Genomic DNA, 13,399 nt, shown 5'->3' with positions numbered 1-13,399 from the left:
TTCTCCAGTGACTCTAATGTGCAGCTAGAATTGAGAATGACTGACGAGATGAAAGACTTAAGCATGTAGCTAATTAATTACAGTAGCCTTAAGTGATATGAAGAAAATATTTATAGAGTGCTGTGAGGAGTGCCAGCTAGTGTGGGGTTCATGGAAGGGGTCTCTGAGGCGTCCTTGAGGAAGGACTTGCGCCTGGAATCTGAAGGCCGAGCAGAATATAGCTAAACAAAGAGAGTGGGAGGAGAAGGTTCTAGGCAGAGTTAAAAAATTGTGCGAGGGTCCGGGGGCAGGGGAAGAAAGGTGAAGTGAGGGCTGAAAGGAGGCAAAGAGTGAGGGAAGGGTGGTGATAAGGGAGGCTGGAAACCCAAGAAGGGACAGGACAAGTAGGACCTACGGGTTACATGAAGGATTGTGGTCTTTATTCTAAAGTAATAGGAAGCTATGAAGGGTTTTAAGTAACTAGTGGGTGATGTGATCATATGGAGACTTTGAAAAGATCACCGTGGCTGCAGTGTGGCAAACAAATTGTCGAGAGGCAAGAGTGGATGCAGGGAGACCAGTTAGGAGCCTGCTGTGGGAGATGGTGGTGGTTGGACTAAGAAGGTGGCAGGGTGATGGAGGGGGGGCGTGGGCATCAGAATCTTTGGGAGGTAGAATCCCAGGACTTGACACAAGCTCTCAGTAACATTTGCTGAGTGAGCAGGCTCCTCGGATGTGAAGGACAAGGGTGAGGAAGGAATGGAGGATGATGCCATTGTTCTTGGGTCACAACTGGATGAGCAGTAGAGATGCTCGCTGAGCTATGGGCATTGAACTATGGAGAGCTGGGGGAGGGACAGGTTTGGGGAGAAGGGGAAAGCAGGAATTCTGTTTGGGCAGAAAAGGTTTGAGGTGCCTGTGAGTTATCCAAGGTGAAAGGTCAAGGAGGCAGCTGAAAGGTCAGGAATACATGTGTCTGGGCTAAATATAAGTTAGTGTATTTCCCACATATGGACAGTACTAACCGAGGCCATGGGGCTGGTTGGGATCACTCTAATCATTCTTTTCATACAGAGCTCACTGCATCTTCACATCAGCTTCCCAAATTAAGTGATGGATGTTTTTAAAATTTCAGTCTAGAAAATGAAATTTAGAAAGACTAAGTAACTTTCCCAAGTCACACAGCTAGTTAAGAGGCAGGGGTGAGTGTCCATCCTACAGGATAGTTATAATAATCAAAAACAAGGAATGGATGCGTTATTACCTAATCATACTGCTTCTCTTAGAATGACTCACTGTCAGAGACAATGTAGTTAACCATGCTTGCTTAGAAAGGACCGGCTAAATGTGTAGTTCCTTCTATTATACACTTATCATCTGAGTCTATTATTCTTGGTAATTCAGTGAGAAAGTATTCCATGGAGTTTATGACTAAGCTCTGGGATCCAGAGTTGGGATTTACTGCCTAAACATCTGCCCTCTTGCTTCCTACAATACATGCAAACTGAAGTCGAGTTGCCTGGCAGCTCACTAAAAATAGTCAGAACCATAGAGTTGAGAAGTTAAAACACATATGGAATAATCAAATAAATCTCCCCTTTTCTTGAGGGAAAACATTGTGTACTAAAAATTCAAATCAATCTTATCCATTCATTTATTCAACTGACACATGGAATACTGACACAGACCAGACCCTTTGCTGGTTTCTGGAGATCTAAAAAGGTACACTGTGTTCTCAAGGTGCTCAGTCTCATAGAGGAGACTGACACAGGTTAAAGGCCATTATAGCATTGTGGGAGGGAAGCTATGAGAGAGATGCAAAGGAGGGTATTTAATCCATCATTAGAGGAGGGGCTAGAGGCTCTCCGGAAGACTTTCTGGAAGTGGTGACACATAAACTGATTATCCTCAGCTTCAATTTCTTCATAAGGTACAAAAAGATAAAGAAGAGAGCTTCAGGCAGAAGAAAAAAGCAGGAACATTGTACAAGACATGAAGATATGAAAAAGAAGGGCCAATTTAGAGACTAACACCTTGAACTACACCTGAATTGTGTGGGGACTTGGCCTTAAAATTGTGGTTAAAGAGTTTAACTTCTATTTTGAGACACATGGGAATCATTGAAGAAGTTCACACTGGTGGGGTCATACAATCAGGTTTGCATTTTTAGGATGATCATGGTAGCTTCAAAGTAGAGGACAGATTAGAAGGGGAAGAGCCTAGATGTGGGGAGGCCTCTACAGAAGCTATTGTAGAAGTCCAGGCAAGAAATAGATAAATGAAAGGATTTGGGAGATATTTAGTGGGTAGAATCAGTAAAAACTCGGAGGGAGTTTGCTTGGAGGGAGAAGGGAGAGTCTGGGGAGACTGGGGGCATGGTGCTGACCTTCACTGAGCAGATTATACAGAACAATTGGAGTGGGAAAGAAAGTTTAGTTTTAGACATGGTGATTTTGGCTGTAGAACATCAAAGCAGGTATGTTCAGTAGGTGACTAGAATTACAGATTTGGAGCTCAAGATAAAGTCCTGTACTGGAGATACAGATCAGGGGATCATCCCAATAAAGTTTAGGGAGCCATCACCATTCAGTTGGTTGTATGTGTATGAAGCGACATGAGCCAAGTTTCCAAGATGGAACACTGTGGAACATCCTTATTTAAAGGGTATGGTGAGAAAAAGTTGCCAGCAAAGTAAGGGTCAGAGAAGTAAGAGGACTATTAGAAGAGTCTGGTGTCATGGGAGCCAAGAAAACAGAGTTTATGTAGTAAACAGTGTCAAATTCTATAGGAACTGGAAAAGCATCCATCAGATATTTGTGAGAGTGGCGTTAGTAGAATGGTGGGACAGAAGCCAGGTGTGGTGGATCAAGGAGTGAGTGGGCTGTGGGAAGGTGGAATTTAGGAATGCATGGAGTGCAAGGAGGAAAACAGAACAAGTCAGAGGAAGTCAACTCTTAAGAACTGGTGCAGCCTGTATCAGCTCCCTGGGAGGCTGGAGGCAGAGAGCCGAAGGCAAGAGAAATGGAATGAATGTCCCTGCGCTGCATAAAGCTCTGAGGAAAGGGGGAGTGGCCTTTCTCCACCCCGTCCTAAGAGCCTTGGTGGTGGTGGGCCCAGGCGTGTCTTTGTTATCTGATTTAGCTATCCCATCCCTGAAGACCGTCTACCAATGCGGCATTCTCAGAGGTCAGTTCTAGACAACAAAGACTTTCCTGGAAGGTGGAGTAAAATTTTCCTCTTCAACTCTTGCATTCCCCAGAGTCTTTGGGTGTGTACGAACTTTTATAAAGAATTTCAACTATTGTAGCCACCATTTCCAAGGACCATAAGGTATGGTTCCTTGTATGGTATCCTTGTGTGGTATCCTGAGCTTTTGCTGAGGTGGAGACACTTTCCCCTCCACTCAGAACATTATTATAATTCCAAAGAAGAGAAAGTATATGGGATCCCTCTTGTCTGCTTTGACCACCTGAAGTGTGCTTCCTTGTCTGGCTGAGCCCCTCCTACCTCTGTGAGTCTGAGCAAATAAGAAAGCAGCCCGCCTGGGTGTGAGCAAGAAGTGCATAGACTGTGCTGTGCATGTGGCTCCTGTGGTCTCCGCATCGCATCGGTATTCTACAGGCAGCCTGCGTCTCATAGGGAGAGACAATCTATTTCACTTTGTGGAATAAAGAAAATGAGAATCCCATGAAACCAAACATGCATATGAGGTATCTATAGGTGGCATAATACCCCCTATTGTTTAACAATGATTAGCTCACTTTTCACCTTGTAGAAAAATCATGGCAAGATGACTTGAACATGAAATCATAGTAGGAGGTTAGTTTGATTAACTTTGAGGAGTCATCCTACATCACTATGGAGAAAGAACTTTCAGAGAAGTGGCCATGAGCCAAGGCACCTTCTCCCCCAAGGCTGTGCTAGAGGCACACTGCATTGACCAGTTCTTTTAGTTGCCTTTTCACTCCATGCAGATGACCTTGCCTCACCATATTCACGCATCTTTCTTCATTCAGTATACAAAATTGAGTAGGACACCACTTTCTTAGTTGCGTTCTGGATTTGAGGAAATACTCAAGTCACAAGATTGAACATACTTTTTTAAAGTGTGGGCGATTTTGGTAGGAGCTGCCCTCATCTGTTATGGGTTGATCTTAATTGTTTTTCTTTAAGGAAGACACTTTCTCCAAGGTCCAGGAACCTTTCTTTAACTCCTCCTGCTTTCCACCTCACTAAATGAGTACAGAAAATATGCTTTAAAACATCTAGGGTACTCTCAGATTGCCCGTCCCAAATATCAGTTGTATCTGTCACATCCTTGACAGGAACTAGATACTAATCGATTTAAGACTGAGTTCTCACATAAGCATCTGAAGTGCAGATACTCTGTGTTGATTGTTGAAGAGAGCTGCTTAGATACCAGATGATCTGTGACAGAGTTACCATGGACATTTAGAAACTTGATCATATCTTATTCAGAGAGCTGTTCCCTCTTGTATTGATACATAACAGCAGAGGTGCCAAATTTCCCTTAGAATAAAGCTTTTAATCCACCCAAAGCCTGGCCAAATGAGACCTGATGATTTTGCACTAAAGAATACAAAAGAGATGACATTGATCTGGGAAGACTGAATGAGTGGGGACCCAGAGACAGCTGCTTGGACTAATTAAGTTGGTGAGTGGCTGGCACAGTGGTAGAGTGGACAGAGGATCAGCAAAGTTGACATCAAACCACCAACGCATCTCTTCCCATTTACCCGATGCCCACCTTCCAGGTTCCTAGCATCTTTGTCACTTTAATCCAAACTGGAAATCCTCTGTAGATTCTTTCTCTTCAACTCAGAGCCTTTGGGTTTTCAGGAATTTTTATTAAGAATTTTTAACTGCTCAGAGAATTAAGGAAGGAAGGAAGAGAGGGAAGGAGGAGAAGAAGGAGGAGAAAGAAGGGAGGGGAAAGAAGAAGGGAGGGAGTAAGGAAGGTCACATGGTAAAATATTTTATGAATTGCTCAATGCAAAAGGGCATTAACATGCAGACCTGGGACTCTATCCTTGGGGGGACCTGCCTACAAGGTTGGCCTTTGGCTGGTGTCTGGGAGCTTGGATTTGGGGAGAGTTCTCACCATTCTGAGAATTAAGGAAATGGCTTGCTGTGCCTGGACTGTTCATGCAGGTAGTGAGGTTTGTGTTGGGCATCTGCTTTCCATCTGGAGTCTGGAATCTTGAGGTATGCTGGATGGTAGGTGCCTGTGTGACTGGCCCCCAGTGAAGGCCCTGTGCTCTGGTGAGCTTCTCTGATAGACAGCATTTCACATGTGTTATCACAACTCATTGCTGGGGAATTAAATGTGTCCTGTGGTCTCCACTGGGAGAAGACCCTTGGAAGCTTGCACCTGGTTTCCCCTAGACTTTGTCTCATACTTCTTTTCTCTTTGTTGATTTTTCTTCATATTCTTTGACTGTAATAAATCTTAGTCATGAGCTATGCTGAGTCCTGTGAGTCCTCCTAGTGAATCTATAACTTTTCAGAGATGTCTGTGCCTTTACCCAGTGGGAGCATACTGTTCACATTGTTCCACATCTTGCTTTTCACAATATAAAATGTTTTGAAGGCCGTTTGCATCAACATTCATAGATCTCAATCTTTTCCATGCCTGAATAGTACTATGCATAACTGTACTAGAATTTATATATTCAGATCTCAATTAATGGACCTTTAGTAACTTTTATTATTGCAATTACAAATAATGCTGCATTGAACATTGCTATACATGCATCTTTTCATACATTGATAAGTATTACCAGCAGGTTAAATTCCTAGAAGTAGAATTCTTGGGTCAAAGGATATGTATGCTTTGCTCTTTGATAGATATTGCAAAATTGCCCCCCACCAAAGAGGCTGTGTGGATTTTTACTCCCATCAACATGCAAGAAGTGCCTGTTTCCCCATATTTTTGTTGATATATATTTCTTTATCAAATTTTCAATAAAGTTCACCCTTTTTAGGTGTACAGTTCTGTGAATTTTAACAGATGTATATAGTCTTGTAACTACCACCACAATCAAGATATAGAATGTTTCCATCATCTCAGAAAGTTCCCTTGTGGACCTTTGTAGTCAATCCTCAGTTCCTGAAACTGCGTATTGATCTGATTCCTGTCCTTAGTTTTGCCTTTTTCAGAATATCATGTAAATGAAATCACACATAGTCTTTGGAGTCTGGCTTCTTTCACTTAGCATAATGCTTTTGAGATTCATCCATGTTGTTGCATTTATGAGTAGTTTATGCCCTTTTTGTTGCTGAAGAGAATTCCATTGCATCACAATTTGAGTACATTCACTAGTTGATGCGCACTTGGGTTGTTTTGAGTTTTTGGTGATGAATAAAGCTGTTAGAAATATTTAGGTACAGGTTTTTGTGTAGACATGTCTTCACTCTTTTGGGGTAAATACCTAAGAGTAGGATTGCCTGGTCATATGGTAAGTATATGTTTAACTCCATAAGAAACTACCAAACTCTTTCCAAGGTGGCTGAGCCATTTTGCATCCCCAGCAGCAGTGTATGAGAGTTCCAGTAGCTCTGCATCCTTGCCAACATTTGGTATTGTCAGGCTTTTTTTGCCATTCTAATGAGTATGTAATAATATTATATATTTATCAAACTTTAAAAAAACTTCGCTATTCTAAGTAATAAAAGGTATCTCAATTTTCATTGACTACATTTCTTTAAGTTAGGGTAATTAGAATACTTCTAATATGTTGAAAATATTTATTTCTTTTTCTTTAAATTGCCTATTTATGTTCTTGGCCCATTTTTCTACTAGATGGGTTGATCATTTTCTTAATGATTTTTAATGACTCTGTATATTAATGAAACCAATTATTTCATAGTCGTTGCAAACATTTTCCTCAGTTTGTTATTTTTTACTTTGCTTATGGCATATTTTGCTGCAGAAATATTTTTATGTTGCTTCTGACTTTTGTACCTCATAGGTACAAAAACGAGGAGGTAGAAATAAGATAACTTACAAATGTGAGATGTAGAAAACAGGGGGCTGTAAGGCTGGGCAACGTGGGTGAATCAGTTCACCCAATCCCCACTCTGACCCCCACACTAGTGACATTTGGCCAGCACAGATTGTCTCAGTCTTTCTCACCAGCAACACAACCAAGGCTTGTTGACAAACGCAGCTGCTTTGAGAAAAGGTAGAATCCCCAGGGCACAATTCTTCAATTTCAGATGTGGAAGATGATTTGTTTAGCGGGAGCAATGTGTTTATTGCAGAGACCATCAATACAAGAGATTGTTAACACTTGTTGGCTGGGACACAGGGAATTCCTGTCTGCAGTCTCAATGATATCACTCTGCCGGAAACAACCCTCCTCCTTGCCAACCGTATACTTGAGTATGGGATTCCACGATGTCCACAAAGACCTATTGTGCTCCATGCAGTCTATGGATAAAAGAATTCGGGAAAGGCCAGAAGGGGTGTGGGTGAGGAGGTAGACGGAATGGTGGGAGGAAGTGAGGAGAAGGAGAGAGAGGAAAGGGGATTCCTTTGCTTCCTTATTTCCCACACCCAGATCCTCTGTCGGCATTTGATTTTTGCAGTCATTAACGTTTTTAGAGTCAGGCACATCAGTGCCAAGTCAGTTAGTTACTTGCTGCTAATCTGAGAAGAGCACAGCCCACAGCAAAAAGAATGGTGGGATGGAGAGTGTGGGGTTGGCAGAGTCTGATTTGCAGGAAGAGCTTGCTGTGCACTCCCACCCCGGTTCCACTGCCCCGGGTCACTAAATGGGCTCTTCCCACCCAAAGCTGAACCTCTGAGGCGCCCACTCAGGATCAGCCAGTCTACTTTGTTAGGATAAGTGCACTCCTTTTCTAACTAAAGAGCTGTGAACTGAGACTGACCAGCTAATTAACATCTCAAAGAGCAGAAACAAAAGATCATAAGTAAAAGCAAGTAACTTTCTCTGAAGTCTGGGGTTCAGGAGATCAGTGGAACAGGACATGGGTATTTACTCAATAACCTGTCTCTCTACCTCTCTTTCTATTCCCACCCCCGCCTATCCCTTCCCCTCTTATTCTCTGGCTCCTTCTCCCAAGCCTGTGTCTATCTTGTTTTCCCTCCCTCTCCTTTACTTTTCACCCTTTAACTAACTGGTCATCATTGAGGCCTTGAAGTACATTTTTAGTATTTGTCTATTTATTGACATTGTACTGACTTCCTCGACTTAAAAGCAGGCAGGAAAAAACCCCACCAAATTAAACTGCTTTATCCTCAAACTTGACTCTGGATTTATTAATTGGGAAAATATGGTGGGGGGGGGGTGTGTGAAATGTAAGATCTTTCTATTTGAACAGAACTTTGGGTGAGTTCTTTTGCATTGTGTCACCTGAGAAGGAATGAAGCTGAGTAATTTCTATGCATCTCTAACGCAGGGCAGTGGTTGAGGCAGTGGAGTGGAGTTGAGAGACTTGGATCCAGTCACTGCTCTGCCAATTGTAAGCTGTGTGACTTTGAGCAAGTCCCTTAACCTCCCTAGGAACTGTAATCCCAGCCTCTGCCTCTTAGCTGCTAGCTTCTGACCATCAGGGACCGAAAGACTTCATATTTTATTTTATTTTATTTTTTCACATCTTTATTAGAGTATAAATGCTTTACAATATTGTTAGTTTCTGCTGTACAACAAAGTGAATCAGTTATATGTATACATATGTCCCCGTATCCCCTCCCTCTTGAGCCTCCCTTCCATCCTCTCTATCCCACCCCTGTAGGTGGTCACAAAGCATCAAGTTGATCTCCCTGTGCTATGCAGCAGCTTCCCGCTAGCCATCCATTTTACATTTGGTAGTGTGTATATGTCAGTGCTACTCTCTCACTTCGTCCCAGCTTCCCCTTCCCCCACTGTGCCCTCCAATCCGTTCTCTAAGACTTCATATTTTAAAAATATAACATTGTCTGGTGTCATCAGTGACAACAGTCCAGACAACCCCTTCAGCCAAATCCTCAAAGTCAGTCCCTTTTCATTTCTGGATAATGAGATTGGCTTCTATGTACGGCACTAGTACCACACACCAGGCACTGTACTAAGCCTCAGTCATGTGGTGTAGGGTAGGGTGGTGGCTAAAAGCCTGGCCTCTGGATCCAGAATGCCTGACTTTAATTCCTGGTCCCAACATTTACATCAGTGTAAGTTTGGGCCATCTTCTTAACCTCTCTATGACTCAGTTTCCTCACCTGTAAAGTGACAATAATGAGGATAATAATAGTACCTGTAATTTGTGACCTTACTTGGAAGTAAAGTCTTTGCAGATGTAATTAAGGATCTTGAGATCGTTCTGGCTTTAGGATGGGCCCTAAATCTAATGAATGGTGTCCTCATAAGAGAAAAGAGAGGGAAATTTGATACACACAGAGACAGGGAAAAAGGCCATGTGCAGACAGAGGCAGATATTGGAGTGATGCAACCATAAACCAGGGAATGCCGGGAGCCTCCAGAAGCTGGACAAGGTAAGAAAGGAATCTCTCCAGAGCCTTTGGCCCTGTTGACACCTTGATTCTGGACTTCTGGCCTCTGGAATTGTGAGAGAGTAACATTCTATTGTTTTAAGTCACCATGTTTGTGGTAATTTGTTGTGGCAGCCCTAGGAAACTGATACAGATGATGATAATAGTACTACCTCACAGGAGTGCTGTGAAGGTTAATAAATTAGTTACTGTGTTTAAAGTGCTGAGAGCAGAATCTGGAATGCAGCGAGGGCTCTTTTGTAGGTTGTTATGTAAATTGTTAGCTCACTGACTCTTACCTAACAACCCTATGAATTCCTTACTATTGTGACTCCCATTTTGCATGCAGGGAATTGGAGGCTTAGAGAGACTGAGCAAAGGTGAGGTTGTTTGGACTCTGCTCTAGCTTGAGCCACCCTTCAGAAGTCTGTGGAGTTTGGCTTTCTACTGATGGATCCTGGTGACTGTTGGCTTGGCGACCCCTCATAATGGTGCTCTCTCAGCAAAGATTCACCAGTCCTGGGTCACCAAGAAGACCAGAAGGTATAGAGAAGACCTATCATGATATGGTACTTGCTCCTCCTGGATGCGTCTTCCCAGCTCTGGTCTTGGCACAAGCAGAGCCACGCTCTGTCCACACTTGACTGTGTGTTTGTCCTATGACCTGACTTCATGGGGGTGCCTCAGCACCTCATCATAAGAGACAGGGGTGCGCCGCCTAAAAGACCACACCCTTCCTGTCCAGGTACTTCAAAGGTTCCTAGTGGTTCCTTGTTTACCCCTGTGGTGCTGAGTGTAAATTATACAAACGATTAGAAGTAAGTCAGATCACTTAGAGTAAGACAAAGCCCTCACCAGAACGTGCAAGGCCCCACAAGCAAGGCACCCAGTGACCCCACCCCTGACCATCTCTTACTATTTTCCCCTTCATCAGTCATCCAGCCACACTAGCCTTATGGCCAGACACTGATCCACCCCAGGGCCTTTGCACATGCAGTTCCAGTTACCTTAAATTCTATTGCCCAAGTGGTATGCTTGCTTTCTCTTTATTCCTATCACTTTTAATGTCACCATCTCAGGTCTTTCCTAATTACCCTATCCTGCCTCTTCACCTGCTTTTTCTCTCTCCTTAGCACTTATAATTATGTAACATACTATACATTTTACTTATCTTGCTTATTATCTTTTCTTTCAGACTAGCATCTAAGCACCATGAGGATGGGGACGTTTATTTGATTTGTTCACTACTGTAGCTGAGAGCCTAGGGCAGGTCTAGTGAATAGTATAATGCATTCAATAAATAATTGTTGACTAATTGAACAATGAATGAAACAACAACTATAGAACTCCCAAACTGAAATAGGCCAATCCATTAAATATCTAGAGGTAGCACATGAAGAGAGGACTACTGGAACAATTGAGCTTTGAAGCATACGGAGGGGAGCTTGATTTTGAAGGTGACAAGGAAAAAGATTTGGTGGAGAAAGAGGGGAATAGAATTCCAACTGAAGGAAATCTCATGTTGAAAAATGTCAGAATCCAAAATTCATTTATTCATTCAACTAGGGATATAGCAATGAATGAGCCAGAAAAAAAAGTCCCTTCACTTAAGGAACTTACAGTCTAGTGGTCATAATGTCAGGCATTATGATCTCGGGCACACACATCTGCTTATTGGAATGGTGAGATGGGAAGGGCTTAAATTTCTGAAGGGCTGAGGGGTCCAAGTAGACCAGTGAGGCTTTCATCTGGCAAGCAGAAGGAAGCTACATTAAATTCTTAATTAGGGAGAACCCTGGGAATGTCAATTATGGAGGAATTCTGCAGCCGCATGAAGGATGGATTCTGATAGGAAAGGGAATTAGGGAGATACCAGAAAGGGCTATTGTAGAAGAGGTGGGGGTGACTGGAACAGCGGGGTGGATATCACCATATAAGAGGTTGGGTCTAAGGGCCCTGGAATGAAGCACATGGGAAAGGATCTTAAAGCACTTGAGTGGGAGAACAATCTAAATATGCGTCACCAAGAACTCCCCCGTGATGGAGAGGAAGGAAGATGGCAGAAAGGGGGCAGAGACTCTAGGAGTTGGGGAAATGGCAAAGCCAGATTAGGACCAGTCCCCTGAGCTTCAGTGATTCTTCCATCACTGGGCTGTGTAAACACGGGAAGGACCACAGCACTGCACTGATGTTTACTAGTGCTTGTCTGTATTGGCTGCTTTGTTCTGTATATGACAAGCTAAGCTTGGTCCGGGTGTGACCCATCAGAAGTTGGAAATGATTTGAATCTAGTGAGTCTCACTGAATCCACAGAGAAAAACTTTTGTTGTTTTTGCCAAAAACCCACCACGTCTGTCAACACCCCAAATCTTTTTATTAATGGAGTAAAATTTTAGGATAATACATCTTTGGTATCATGAAGTAGAGATGCTGGGATTTCTCTGTATAGCAGAATTTTGACTAAGGACAGATTACATAATTTTAATCATTAATAGGATGCCAACTGTGGATGTCATGATGGCTGTTTCTGTAAAAATGAAAAAGAATCAGCTTTTTTTTTTTTTTTTTTTTGCCTCTGACAGAGCTAATTGGCTTGAAATCAGTCTGTGTTTTCTCAGAGCTTGGGTTTCCTTCACTTTTGTCTCTGTCAAGTGAAGAGCTGACATTTCTACCTGGCTCTCACCTCAAACAGAAAAGCTTTCTCATTTGTCATATGAAAGGAGGAGAATGGGAGGGAAGTGGCAGTCTTGAATTCTCCAGGATAGTGAGACAATACAAAGGAAAACAAATACAACACTTTGCTGTTAGATATTTTTGGTAAAAATGTTCCTTGAAATTGTTTTTTGAAATACTGTTTCACATTGTATGATACAAGTCACGTTTCTGTTATCCACAAGGGAAATGAAGGGCTTTTCAGGGGGAAATACAGTCATTGTGAATTTTCTATAACAGAACTTGACTGTAGCAGTCATGGCATCTGAAAGAGCTCTGGGGCCTGGGAAGAGAGGGCAGTTACTGAAGTGGTTCCCTTTTATGAATACATCCTAGATAAGTCCACCTGGACCCCCGCGTCTGGTACCACTTCCTAAGAAGAGCCTGGCTTCCTCCATGTGATAAGGGCTTTTGAAAATTACCTGCCATGGTTCATAGAAAACACAGTATTTTAATTATTCCTCTCTGGGTAATCTAGTCAGTCACATGAAAAACAAACTTAGCCATTATTTTTTTGATAATACAGCTTTTGAAAATTGTGTATGAAAAATTCCTAAACTTCCTCTCTGATCTGAGTTCTTTTTCTTATCATATCTTTAATAAGACAAATATGATGAAAGCCTTGAATATATTCTAATAATATGGATATCATTGCAAAAACTGGGCAATTGTGGGAAAGTATACTTCCTTATTTTTATTCTCTATTTTTTTACTGAAGTATAGTTGATTTACAGTGTTGTGCTAATTTCTGCTGTACAACACAGTGACTCAGTTACACACACATATATACATTCTTTTTTTTACATTCTTTTCCAGTATGGTTTATCCAAGGAGATTGGATATAGATCCCTGTGCTATCCAGTAGGACCTTGTTGTTTATCCATTCGAAATGTAATAGTTTGCATCTGCCAACCTCAAACTCCCAGTCCATCTCTCTACCTCCCCCCCTCCCCCTTGGCAACCACAAGTTTGTTCTCTATGTCTGTGAGTCTGTTTCTGTTTTGTAGATAGGTTCATTTGTGCCGTATTTTAGATTCCACATATAAGTGATATCATATGGTATCTGTCTTTCTCTTTCTGACTTACTTCACTTAGTATGATAATCTCTAGTTGCATCCATGTTGCTGCAAATGGTATTATTTTGTTCCTTTTTATGGCTGGGTAGTATTCCATTGTATATATACACCACATCTT

At 42.2% G+C, this 13,399-nt stretch overlaps 1 protein-coding gene across 10 annotated transcripts in view; it reads left to right on the top strand.

Annotated features, from left to right (window-relative positions):
- Positions 1 to 13,399, top strand: part of ENTPD1 (ectonucleoside triphosphate diphosphohydrolase 1) — a 117,360-nt gene that overhangs the window by 59,292 nt on the left and 44,669 nt on the right. Inside the window, exon 2 of one of the 10 annotated variants that reach the window (XM_036829458.1) lies at positions 9,843 to 10,036. The exons of 7 other annotated variants lie outside the window; for them this stretch is intronic. In XM_036829458.1, the coding sequence (XP_036685353.1) occupies positions 9,982 to 10,036 (55 nt within the window). In that variant the 5' untranslated portion in view covers positions 9,843 to 9,981. Of the gene's footprint in view, positions 1 to 9,842; positions 10,037 to 10,162; positions 10,239 to 13,399 lie in introns of those variants that run through there. 2 more of the 10 variants (XM_036829460.1, XM_036829457.1) reach the window with 2 other exon arrangements.

Source organism: Balaenoptera musculus, chromosome 16 (assembly GCF_009873245.2).
Source record: "Balaenoptera musculus isolate JJ_BM4_2016_0621 chromosome 16, mBalMus1.pri.v3, whole genome shotgun sequence".
Classification (NCBI taxonomy): domain Eukaryota; kingdom Metazoa; phylum Chordata; class Mammalia; order Artiodactyla; family Balaenopteridae; genus Balaenoptera; species Balaenoptera musculus.
The sequence above is the reverse complement of the archived record's forward strand: the minus strand, read 5'-3'. Positions and strand labels throughout refer to the sequence as shown.